Below are 13,791 nucleotides of genomic sequence, written 5' to 3'. Positions count from 1 at the left end.
TGAACATCTGCGTGTTTTGAGATGATATTGGAAACTGAATCCTGCTTGCTAAATCAAAGGATCAGAGATGAATTCTCCTTACTTTTTGATGAGGTGGAAGGTGACATTTTATCTTTAGGGAAACACTTCACCCTCTCTACGGCGCCCTCTAGTTGACACTGAACTTTTGAGATAATTCAAGGAGACAACAGCTGATATAAATAGAAAAAGAGAAACTCTAGTATTTGAAGAGAGAAGAAAGACAAGCTCTGGGGAATAAAGGATCAGATGATGAGGATAGACTTATGTACTTGTGAGAAGAACCTGAGACATTTTAATGATTTTATTAACACTTTAGAAATATTAAATGAAATTGAAGCGATGAGATAATCTCCAATCATTAAATTATACAAATTGATTTGAGTTCAAGTGCAGCCATAGAGAGGTCACCGTTCAAGTGATATTATTAAGTGATATTATTAAGTAGTTGTATGTTAAAGTCAAAATTGACTTTGTGGATACATTTTCAAGTTATTTTCAAATGGATGCTACTGCTGCTAAGTCGCTTCAGTCATGTCCAACTCTGTGCGACCCCATAGATGGAAGCCCACCAGGCTCCCCCGTCCCTGGGATTCTCCAGGCAAGAACACTGGAGTGGGTTGCCATTTCCTTCTCCAATCCATTCTTCAAATGGATACTTATGTTATAATATGAAGAGTATTACACTGGCCTTTTATCTGAATCTGTTTTCAGAGATAAACGTGTAAGACTCAAAATACTGGCAAAAGACTTGTCCTTCATGTAATGTTTTACTTGTCTTATAGAAATGGGATGCTTGCTCCCTGATTTTTCCTTATTAATGACAACTGTTATAACTTTGCTGCTGTATCACACTTTAAAATGTCTATTCATACATTTGTTTCGTGTTATGTTCCCTCACCCCACCAATTGTAGACAAAGGAGGACAAAGATGCACCCTGATCTTCGTGTAGATCTTTGATTATTTCAGGTTTACTTGTGATCGGGGTGCCATGTGACCCCTTAGAACTGCTGGAGGCTTCTCTTATCCAAGCTATGTGACAGCAGCCTGGAACTCCTTGTTACCCCAGCATCTTTCCTAAAGCTCCAGAAAGACTAGCTAGATGGATCTTCAACATATTTGAACTATAGAGTAATGGGGTTACCTATGTTAATGCATTCAATGTAGGTTTTTCTTTGGATACATTTATATTAAATGTGAACCAGAACTTGCTCAAAATGTGGTTTTTATTTATTGGGTTAGTGTTGATAAAGTAAGGTAATACATTTTTGTAGACAGTAGGTAAAACCAGAATTAATGATTTATAACTTGGTTTTAATTTTGAACCATACTGTTTTTCCCTGAAGGAAAGGCACATTGATTCCAGTTCTAAAAAGGCACCATGCATAGAATAAAAATGCTTCCAAATTATAAATTTCTTTTACCATGTTCCTGAGAAAGTCAGAGTGGGAGATATATGTTAATCTAATCTGGTCTAGGCATGCTGCTTTGATTTAGTGATCATAAATATTAATTTCTGTGCCTGAAAGATGAATAAAGGCAGTGAATTTTAAATGCAACAGAGAAAATATTTTTAAGAAAAAAGACATGGTCTGAATGAAATAGAACTATTTGCAGTAGTCATTTTTAATCCCATCCATTAATGTGAAAACTCAGATATTTAAGGGGCTTCCTAGGTGTCACTACTGGTAAAGAACCCGCCTGCCAATGCAGGAGACATAAGAGACATAGGTTCGATCCCTGGGTTGGGAAGACCTGGAGAAGGAAATGGTAACCCACTTCAGTCTTCTTTCCTGGAGAATCCCGTGGACAGAGGAACCTGGCAGGCTACAGTCCATAACCTCTCACAGAGTTGGACACAACTGAAGTGACTCAGCATGCACCGAAGACATTGAGACTTCACTTGTTCAGGGGCTGTAGGTTTTTCTATAACTTTGTCACAGTATTATGAACACTAGCTCAAGATGAGACTGTTAACTGCTTCTAGTAATACTTGGAGAGAAGATTTAGGGAGATTGTCAGCTTATGAATAGGTTATACAGCTATAACTAATTCAGCAACAGTTAGGCACATGAAGAAGTAATACAGTAAAGAAATAAATAACAGTACTTTAGCCATTCTTTCTTCTGTCCAGAAATCTGAGCATTTAGTATAGAACTTTATTTTAGAGTTCTATAATATTCTTGAGGTTTTTCAGAATATATTTTAAGTACATTTATTGGCTAGAACAGTTAATTTTCCAGATTTTTTTTTCTATTTGTAGACTGCATAGAAGTTAAATAAGCAGGGTGACAATATACAACCTTGAGGTACTCCTTTTCCTATTTGGAACCAGTCTGTTGTTCCATGTCCAGTTCTGACTGTTGCTTCCTGACTTGCATACAGATTTCTCAAGAGGCAGAACCACTAGACCATTCAGGTATGACCTAAATCAAATTCCTTATGATTATACAGTGGAAGTGAGAAATAGATTTACGGCACTAGATCTGATAGATAGAGAGCCTGATGAGAGTCAGTTACTATTACTAAAAAAACAACTCTGAAAGTACAGATTAATAAAACATCAGCCTTTCAAAATATGAGACAGATCAGCACACGGTTTGTGAATTATTTCTATTTGTTCTTAGGAGATGATTGAATATTCTTCCATGTCTTCTGATGAAACTAAATTCATTTCTGATGTTGTACCATCTGGGCAGTTTAGCATCAATAAATGGATGTATTTTGGGGGGTTTTGGAGATTACACAATATTGATTCTGAGAGTTTTAATAATAGAATCTGCAACAACTATGTTATTTTTGATACATAAAATGGATGAGTTTGATTCAGCCATTTCCTTAAAAACATCTTTATTGATTTTATATTTCATCTCCATATTTGGACAAGGTGAACTGACAGTAAATGTTAGGTTTAGAAATATCATTCAAGATTCATTTACATATTAGCATTTATATTTAAAGTGTCTTGTTATGTATGTTGGTTGATAAATGTGCAGGCATGTTTCTGTTTTGTGCATCTCTTTGCAACCCTACAGACTGTAGCCCACCAGGCTCCACTGCCCGTGGGATTCTCCAGGCAAGAACAGTGGAGTGGGTTGACATTTCCTCTTCCAAGGGACCTTCCCGGCCCAGGGATTGAAACCACATCTCTTGTATCTCCTGCCTTGGCAGGGGCTTCTTTATCACTGAGCCACCAGGGAAGCCTCATGGTGGATAGGACTGAATATTAAGGATATCACCACCTGAAATTATAATTTAGTATGTGGTAAACCTCATAATAAGTGAAAAAAACATGAAGTAATTTATTGCTTGGAAGAAAGGAAGCTCATGTATAAGTGCTATATGACAATTTATAACATAGATCACCACCCATGATATGATTATTTAAGGTGTGCAAAAAGAGAATTTTTATTTGTGCATGTATATAATAGCTTCAAATGCTAAGTATAAAAAGCCAGGATAATGTATTTAAAGAGGTCTTGGGTTAGGTGGGTTAATATTTTTCTTTTTGGAGCGTAGTTGTTTTACAGTGCTGTGTCAGTTTCTACTGTGCAGCAAGTTAACCAGCTTCACATTCACATACACTCCCTCTTTTTGGATTTCCTTCCCATTTAGGTCGTCACAGAGGCTGTCAGAGTGAAGTAAGTCAGAAAGAGGAAAACAAATGCTGTATATTAATGCCTGTGGAATCTAGAAAAATGGTATAGATGATCTTACTTGCAAAGCAGAAATAGAGACAGATGAAGGGAACAAACATTTTATACTAAGGGAAAGAAGGGGGCTATGAAATGAATAGGGAGACTGGGATTGGCACATATACACTATTGATATTATGTATAAAATAGAAAACTATAAGGAACCTACTGTATAGCCCAGGGGACTTACTCAGTGCTCTGTGGTGACCTGAATGGGAAAAAAGTTCAAAAGGAAAGAAATACACGTATGTGTGGGCTTCCCCGGTGGCTCGATGGTAAAGAACCAGCCTGAAATGCAGGAGACGCAAGTTCTATACATGGGTCTAGAAGATCCCCTGGAGGAGGGCAGGGCAAGCCACTCCAGTATTCTTGCCTGGAGAATCCAATGGACTGAAGAGCCTACAGGCCTACAGCCCATGGGGTCACAAAGAGTCAGACACTACTGAAGTGACTTAGTGCCCACACATGCATATGTATATGTAAAACTGATATGCAGTTTTCAAAGAGGTGGCAAAGCAGAGTCACATCATGATTGGAATGTGAAAAGGCAGGGCCTTGACAGTGGAAAAAGTTTAGAAAATTAGGTTTTTTTTTTCCCTGCTAGAAAAGAAAACTGAATGAACTTAATAACTGTTTTCAAGCACATTAATAGCTATCAAATTGATTCTGATGACCAACTGTGGTACTGTCCTCACTGATGATGAAAATCAAGAAAAGGACTTGAATTACATCCTGGAAGAATTGTGTCTCTTGTGCTTCCTGCATTGGCAGGTGATTCTTTACTACTGTGCCATCTGAGAAACCTGGCTATTTATTTACAGTGAATAGAAATCATAGGCGATCCCTGAATTTTTTAAAAGAAGTCTTCATTAATATATTTTTTACAATGGCTTGTAGTCCCTATTTAAATTATCTCTTGAGAAAATCTTGTTTATTTTAATTTTGCTTTTATTGTTCTTACAAGACCAAATGGAGGAAACTGAGTTTGTTGTTTTGCCACAAAACTCCACATAATTCATTTTAAGTTTAATTTATGATTCTACTTTTCAATTTGAAATGGAGTAAATTATTTTTAATTTTCATTATGAAATATTTTAAATAACAACAAGGACAGAATAATATGGAGACCCTCAAGCCTGGAGAATCCTAGGGATGGGGGAGCCTGGTGGGCTGCCGTCTATGGGGTCACATAGAGTCGGACACGACTGAAGCGACTTAGCAGCAGCAGCAGCACCCAGCACCCTTAAGCCAACTTTATTAATGACTGATAAGAGGAATGTCATTTTATCTCTGTCCTTCTGTCCTTCAGCATTATTTTCAAGCAGATACTTCACATCCTGTTATTTCATCAGTAAATATTTCAGTTTGTATTTTGAAAGAATAATTCTCTTGGTTTAAATATAACTACAGTATTATTATCATATATAGGCAAATTAACATTAATTTGTTTCTAACATCATCTGCTTTTTTCACAGTTTGAATCAGGATAAAAATGAGCCCCATATATCCAATTGGTTAACGTATATTTTAAGCCTTTTATAAGGTGATATAGAGACTTTCCCACAGTCTGTCAGTCAGTTCAGTCGCTCAGTCATGTCCCACTCTTTGCGACCCCATGAACTACAGCATGACAGCCTTTCCTGTCCTTCACCAACTCCAGGCACTTGCTCAAATGCATGTCAGTTGAGTTGGTGATGCCAGCTCATCCTCTGTCATCCCTTCTCCTCCTGCCTTCAATCATTCCCAGCATCAGGGTCTCTTACAATGAGCCATTTCTTCACATGTGGTGGCCAAAGCATTGGAACTTCAGCTTCAGCATCAGTCCTTCCAATGAATATTCAGGACTGATTTCCTTTAGGATTGACTGGTGTAATCTTGCCTCCAGGGGGCTTTCAAGAGTCTTCTTCAACACCACAGTTCAAAAGCATCAATTCTTCAGTGCTCAGCTTTCTTTTTTTTTTTTTTTTTCTTATTTGGGGACAACTTTTATTTTTCTTAAAAAAATTAAAAAGTTCACAAGCTAAAGATTTATAGATTTAATAAATTCAGTACTAATTTTAAATTCTGCTACAGTAAACTTTTCCTTCTGGATACAAAAATTCTCTTTTAAAAGTTGTAAAAAATCCATTGATCACTCCCATTGTGATCTCAGAGATACAGTAACTTAAGTGCTTGAGATGGAAAACGCTCAGAGAAAATCTTAAGTTTTAAAATCTTGACTTTTAAAATCCCTCTCCAATCTCCAGGTTAGCGTAGCTTCCTTCCATTTTGGTGATCTTGACCCCAAAGCATGACTGGTATTGATCTTTGCTCCTTTCCTCCTTGGGGATGCCACTGGAGGGCAGATAGAAACACAAGACTTTTTTTGTACTTAATTAATTTTTACTGGAGTGTAGTTGCTTTTGCACACACGCATAGTTGCTTTACAATGCTGTGTTAGTTTCTACTTTACAGCAAAATGAATCAGCTACATGTTGACATATATCCCCTCTTTTTTTGGCTTTGCTTCCCATTTAGGTCACCACAGAGCACTGAGCAGAGTTCCTTTCTTGTGCTATATAGAAGGTTCTCATTAGTTATTTATTTTATACATAGTATCATTAGTTTATATACGTCAATCCCAATCTCCCAATTCATCCCACTCCACCTCTTCCCCCTTGGCATCCATACAGTGCTCAGCTTTCTTTATGTCCAAATCTCACATCCATGCATGACTACTGGAAAAATCATAGCTTTGACTATACGTACCTCTGTCAGAAAACTGATGTCTCTGCTTTTTAATATGCTGTCTAGCTTTGTCATAGCTTTTCTTCCAAGAAGCAAGTGTGTTTCAGTTTCATGGCTGCAGTCACCATCTGCAGTGATTTTGGAGCCCAAGAAAATAAAGTCTGTCACTGTTTCCATTGAAACCCCCATCTATTTGCTATGAAGTGATGGAACAGGATGCCATGACCTTAGTTTTTTGAATGTTGAATTTTAAGGCAACACTTTCATTCTCCTCTTTCACTTTCATCGAGAAGCTCTTTAGTTTCTCTTTGCTTTCTGCCATAATGTGGTGTCATCTGCATATCTGAGGTTATTGATATTTCTCCCAGTGATCTTGATTCCAGCTTGTGCTTCATCTAGCCTGGCATTTTGTATAATGTGCTTGCATATAAGTTAAATATGCAGGGTGGCAATATACAGCCTTGGCATACTCTTTTCCCAATTTGGAACCCAGTCATTGTCCCATGTCTGGTTCTAATTGTTGCTTCTTGACCTGCATATGAATATCTCAGGAGACAGTTAAGATCTGGTATTCCTATCTGTTGAAGAATTTTCCACAGTTTGTTGTGATCCACACAATCAAAGCTTTAAAGTAGTCAATGAAGCGTGAAAGTGAAAGTTACTCAGTCCTGCCTGTCTCTTTGCGACCCCATGGACTGTACATTCCATGGAATTCTCTAGGACAGAATACCAGAGTGGGTAGCCTTTCCCTTCTCCAGGGGATCTTCCCAATCCAGGAATTGAACCTAGGTCTCCCACACTGTAGGCAGATTACTTACCAGCTGAGCCACAAGGGAAGCCCAAGAATACTGGAGTGGGTAGCCTATCCCTTCTCTAGCAGATCTTCCCCAGACAAGAATTGAACCAGGATCTCCTGCTTTGCAGGAAGATTCTTTACCAACTGAGCTCTCAGGGAAGCCCCAGTGAAGCAGAAGTAGATGTTTTTCTATAATTCTGTTGTTTTTCCCATGATCCAGTGGATATTGGCAATTTGATCTCTGGTTTCTCTGCCTCTTCTAAATCCAGCTTGAGCATCTGGAAGTTCCCAGTTCATGTACTGTTGAAGCCTTGCTTGGCGAATTTTGAGCATTACTTTGCTGGTGTGTGAGATGAGTGCAATTTTGTGGTAGTTTAAACATTCTTTGGCATTGCCTTTCTTTGGAATTGGAATGAAAAGTGACCTTTTCCAGTCCTTTGGCCACTGCTGAATATTCCAGATTTGCTGGCATATTGCAAAATATGTGTGCAGCACTTTCACAGCATCATTTTTTAGGATTTGAAATAGCTCAGCTGGAATTCCATCACCTCCACTAACTTTGTTTGTAGTTATGCTTCCTAAGGCCCACTTGACTTTGCACTCCAGGATGTCTGGCTCTAGGTGAGTGAACACACCATCATGATTATCTGGGTCATTAAGATCTTTTTTTGTATAGTTTTTCTGTGTATTCTTCCCCTCTCTTCTTAGTATCTTCTGCTTCTCTTAGGTCCATAACATTTCTGTCCTTTATTGTCCTCATCTTTGCATGAAATGTTCCCTTGGTATCTCTAATTTTCTTGAAGAGAGTCCCACAATTTGGAATTTGATGATTGCACCATTGTGGCATTTAACTCATTGCCTATATTCCTCATGAAAGGATAATTAGTTCTAGATGCTTGTTGAGGTTCACATTAGCTTTTCTGGCGTGAATACTGCATAGGTGATGTTGAGTATCCCCATTTGAAAGATAACTTCTGGCCATCTCTCTCTTTTTGTGTTGTTAGTATTAGTTGACCATTGTTGTCTTGATTCATTAATTCACTCTGTGTTGCAAGATTGGTTATAATTCTGAATCTGTATTATTTCATCATTTATTAGCTGGAGTTTTTTCCAAAAATAAAAACCTCCCTTAATTATTACCCTGAGTAGAGTTCATACAGGAAAGGCAGGAAAAAAGCTTGTTTATTTTCCTTTATTTACCAGTTTTCAAAATAATTACTTGGCTCCTTTCAAAAAGCCAACAAATGGCATCTTTCAAAGGCAATCACATGTTTTTATTAGCTGTCATTGCTAATTTATGGATTTAAAAATATATGTATTTAAGTCTTTTGTAGATATTATTCTTACTGACGTTCACATTGCCTCATCTTTATTTAAAGTGATTCTTCTCAAATTGGTTTCTGAGTCTTTGACCCAGTGCTGGTAGTTTTGCAGTTTCCTTGCTTTATGGTGTAACAAGATGTTCTAGACCCTTCTCAACTATCCTTCCCCAGTATAGAATCAGTAAAAACTTTAACAATATTTTCCAGGATCAGATAATTTTCAACAAGATTTAGAATGCACATATTGTTTTGTTGTGGTAAGTAGAATTACATAAAGTTCAGTACATGAATAAAGCTTTTACAGTCATGTGATTAAATTGGATAAGTCCCAGATTCTGTGGAGAAAAGAGGATTGATAGTCTTGTCTGTCTGGAATAAGGAAGATGATGTGAGGAGACCTGAATTCTTTTTGGAGCCTTGATTTTTATTGTTCATCAAGCTCTTTGTAGAAGTGCTGAATTTGTGTTGACTATGAAGAGTTGAAGTAACATGAAAGACACATTTATATACTGGTTTTCCAAATGTTAAATGGCAGAATTAACTTTAAGAAAGATGTTCCCAAAGTGTTCCTCCTCCAAATTCTACATGTGAGGTAATGTGTAAACAACTAAAAATGAAAATACCATCTTCTAAGTTGTACGATGCTATAAGTGGTTACTACTAGCAGACTGGTCTCACATTTGGGAAGTTAAGTAAATGTAACTAATATATGTGAGAAAGCTGGCTGCCCATCTGATTAAGAGGTGAACATGTAATTTCTGCAGCATTAGTCCCAATAATACACACAAAAAATGATATAACAGAAGGCTGCAGAAGAAATAACAACTGCTGACTGGAAAACGATAGGAGCCTCAGAGATGATTGGCTTTTAGGCTCACAGAGACCCACATAGACTAATCTCACTGAAAACAGACTCAGCCTCTTCAGGATAATAATGCGAAATAGACTGTCATAGATAAACAAATATTACTTTTCCATTCTGTACAATACAAGAAAGAATGGAATGTCTTTTTATTTTGTTAAAGCCAGAGATGGAGACTTCCACAGTCCCAGTGGTCAAGACTTCACCTTCCAACGCTGGGAATGTGGGTTCAATACATGTTCAGGGAGCTAAGATTACGCATGCCTTGAAGCCAAAAATAACATAAATATAAACAACAGAATATAAACAACAGAAGCAATACTGTAACTAATTAAATAAAGACTTTAGAAATGGTCCACATTAAAAAAAAAAAACAAAAAACTTAAAGCAAAAACATGTAACTCAACAACAACAACAACAAAAGAAACAGAGATAGGGAATTCCCAGGCAGTCCAGTGGTTGGGACTGGGTGCTTTTACAGACTGCCAACCTTGCAGTTTCAAACCCTCCTAGGAGAACTAAGATCTCACATGCTGCTCAGTTTGGCAAAACAAGACAAAACAAAACCCCAAAGTATTTAAAAAAAAAAAAAAATCACACTTTGGTACTATTCAGAGGAAGACAGTTGAGAAAAGGGGGCTGAAAGAAAGGGGTGTGGTTTTTCCTCAAGCTATGACTCTTTTCATCAAAATAATGGCAGTTAGAGGAAAGAGCCGTTGATGTAAAGTGGAAATGAGTGGATGTTGATAAGGATTTTGGCTGTAGCTTTTTAGAGGTGTTAGTATCCCCTTAATTGCACAAAAATATCAGCCTTCAAAACATATGTGCTGTCAGGTTCCCAGCGCGGTTCTGCGTTTTTCCAGCCTCCTCATCAGGCCCCACGTCTCTCTGCCTTCCTAGGCTTGTCCACCCTGCAGGCCGTGCTGGATTCTGCCGCCGAGAAGAAGTGGCAAGTGACTGCCATCAACGTGGGGAACATTAACAACGACAAGAAAGATGAGACCTACCGCTCCCTCTTCCAGGATCTGGAGCTAAAAAAGGAGCGGCGTGTCATCCTGGACTGTGAGCGGGACAAAGTCAACGACATCGTAGACCAGGTTTGCTCCTCTGTTTCCTAAGGCACCAAATTTAGAGGCTGCGTGCAGTGTCAGCGTTTGCAGAGTGTGTGTGAGATTGTGAGATGCTGGTGCAGCAGTTTTTGCCGGTTTAGGGAGGATACAGCACAGATCATCAGTTAGATTATCTCTGGCTTCAGTGAGCAATAACAGGGGGTCCCCAACAGCGCAGACACATCACACTAATCATTACATATATTCAGTACATGATTCCTGGCTCATGTTGAGTATGGTAATTGTTGTCCTCAACTTCAGTATTTTGAAATGGAAATTTAAAATCCAGTTCCTTTGAACTTTTTAGAGATAAAGACATAGACACATATTAAGTGAAAATAAGTCTGAATCCTAACGGAAAATAAGTAATATATGAATTCTTTGGCAAGACATGAAAGATCAAACATTTAGGATAATACAATGTGGTGTGCTAAACCTGGATTGTTGTCTGAGTGGGTTTATGTCTTCAGAAAGGGCAGCTGTTTATTTTTCCAAGAAGAAATTTTTTCCTCCTAGTAGGTAGGTTTTGTGTCACTTATGAAAATAAAATACATAGTGGAGATATACTTCGTCCTTTCTGTTTGAGAAGTAAACTAGATATATTAATTTGCAGTATTTTAAAGAATAACATGATACCAGAGATATAGATGCTTTATCTGTGCTCTTCACATGATTTTTCTTTCAAAATTTAAGATCTTTCAGAATGCAACAACCATGTAGTGATATTCAAGGGATAGAAATAAAGTCATGTTATACAGACAGGGGTATGACCAGGGGTGGTGGTGAAAAGCATCAGAATTTACTGACTGAAGTCTCCTCCACTGGGATCTGCTTCTTTTCCAACTGAAAATGTATATTTATATTTTCCTTACAATAATGCTATATACATATATATTCATTTATATGTTATTTACATATATAAATGAATATATATAAAATTATTCCTTGGAATAATATAGGATTGGAAATAAAATATGCAGTTTACCATGCATATATTCTCTCTCTAGGCTTTGAAGAGAAAATTAGATTCATTAATCTGTATAACACAAAACATCTTGCAAATGCAAATGTTGATGAAGCCTTAATTGATATAGAATAATACAAGGCCTAAGATATACAAAATAGATTTCTCATGAAACATTGAATAAGTGAACAAAACTAGCTTGTTATGAGGAAGAACAAAATGTTGTGTGCCAGAGAAGTGAACATATCAGTAGAAAAGTCTTAATCTTATCTCAGGATGTGAGACTGGGATTGTTTTTAACCTGAAGGCCTCTTGTTCAAATGTGACCTCAACAACTCATTTGAATTTCAGAAGAGATTCTCATTAAAACTGAATTTTAATAATAGTCATTAGTCTTTTTTTTAAAAAAATGTGTGTGTTCATGACTCATCATAATACAGGTTGGTGAAAGCCTATAAGAAAATATTTCCTTCAAAACCAGAAGAGAGAAACTATGAGAACAACTGGGAATATAGAGAATGGAACTTCTTAAAATTTATTTTATTGAAGTATAGTTGATTTCCAATGTTAGTTCGTTTCTCCTTTACAGCAAAGTGATTCAGTTATATCTATCTATATCTATCTATATATATACTTTCTTTCTTATATTCTTTTCCATGATGGTTTGTCAAAGAATATTGAATAGAGTTCTCTGTGCTATACACTAGGACTTTGTTATTTATCCATTCTATATATAATAGTTTGAATTTGCTAATCCCCAAATCCCAGTCCTTCACTCCCCCATCTCTCCCTCTCGGTAACCAAAAACCTGTTCTCTATGTCTGTGAGACCGTTTCTGTTTCATAGGTAAGTTCCTTTGTATCATATTTTAGATCCCACATGTAAATAACATCATATGGTATTTGTCTTTGGCTTATTTCATTTAGTATGATAATCTCTAGATCCATCAGTGTTGCTGCAAATGATGTTCCTTCATGGAATGGAATGTTTTGAAACAAATAATACCTGGTTATGATTAAAGAAATGTCCATATGCACGTCCATTCAAAATGTACACAGTATCTTGGGCATATATTTTATTTGAATGTACAGTGTGCATGTGTGCATTTATTGAGGACATTATATGTGTCTGGAATGAAGGATACAGAGAAAGGGAAGAAAGCCTAGACCACACCCCATGAATTCACTGTTTAGAGGGGAATGAAAGTGTTCATACATAATCAGTGCTGCAGTATTGCAGGTTATAATGCAATGTGGTCTAACAGCATGGAGGAGGAAGTATCTGTCTTAATAGGAGTTGGAAGATTTATGAAAGGTTCACACATGGGTACCACTTGGCTGGCTGGCTTGTGTTCAAGCCTTCATGTGTTTGTTCAATAAATTTCTCTCAGCATCTAATGTTTGCCAGACAGGCACTGCAGCAGATCCAAAAACATAATGTTAAACAGAACTGGCCTGCCCCGTCAAGGTGAACAGTCATGATGTTTTACTGTTCAATAAATATGCAACTATAATAATGCTATGTACTATTAAGGAACAGAACAGGATATTATGAGAAAAAAAAGTTGAACATAAAAGTAATTTCAATTGAGAGATCATTGAAGGCCTTTGTTGAATAGAGTTTACTAGGCAAATTGTAGGTCTGTGGTACATTTAAAGAAAAGGAAACACTATTCGCTTATTCCCTCTGTCAAGAGAATGGAGATGAGATAAAACTTTATATTCTTAATAGCTTAAATTAGTTAGAAATAGAATTAAACAATGTTAGTCTTGAGTACTTTATCACTTAATAAAATCTTAGAAACACCTGTTTCTAGTTGTGATTAGGTGAGAAAAGGACTCAGACATCAAAAGCATTTAGAAATTAACAAACTTACTGTTGTTAGTATAATACTAATGGCTCCATAAAACATAAATATGATTGTATGGCTGATACTAATTCTTAGGCAGAAGTAGGGCTAGATCATTTTCATATTTCTTCATTCTGTCAATGAACGCACAAGTCAAGGACTTCTACTTCTGGTAGCATCATTTATACTGCGATTTTTCTTAATTCCCGGAAGGAAGACATGCATGATTGATACAGTAGGATGACCAGTAAGGACAGTCAATAGATGCCAGTAGGAAATATGAGACATGATCATCTAAATTCAGCTTATGTTAGTTAATTAAAATGCATTTCATTTAGGAGGATATCTTTTCTTCAAAATCCTACCTTCAATACAAAGTGGTTTTTTCTGGGAAAAGGCAATTAATTTAGTTGTGTAACATAAAAAGAAGTTACAAAATTATATAAAC

At 36.8% G+C, this 13,791-nt stretch overlaps 1 protein-coding gene across 3 annotated transcripts in view; it reads left to right on the top strand.

Moving 5' to 3' along the window:
* The window catches only part of GRIA2 (glutamate ionotropic receptor AMPA type subunit 2), a 194,177-nt gene that overhangs the window by 104,227 nt on the left and 76,159 nt on the right, over window positions 1-13,791 (top strand). For all 3 annotated transcript variants that reach the window (XM_068990034.1, XM_068990033.1, XM_068990032.1), the window contains exon 4: window positions 10,322-10,518. In XM_068990034.1, coding sequence (XP_068846135.1) covers window positions 10,322-10,518 — 197 coding nt within the window. The remainder of the gene's footprint in view (window positions 1-10,321; window positions 10,519-13,791) is intronic.

Source organism: Capricornis sumatraensis, chromosome 17 (genome assembly GCF_032405125.1).
Source record: "Capricornis sumatraensis isolate serow.1 chromosome 17, serow.2, whole genome shotgun sequence".
Taxonomy (NCBI): domain Eukaryota; kingdom Metazoa; phylum Chordata; class Mammalia; order Artiodactyla; family Bovidae; genus Capricornis; species Capricornis sumatraensis.
This window is presented reverse-complemented; position numbering and strand designations above follow the sequence as displayed.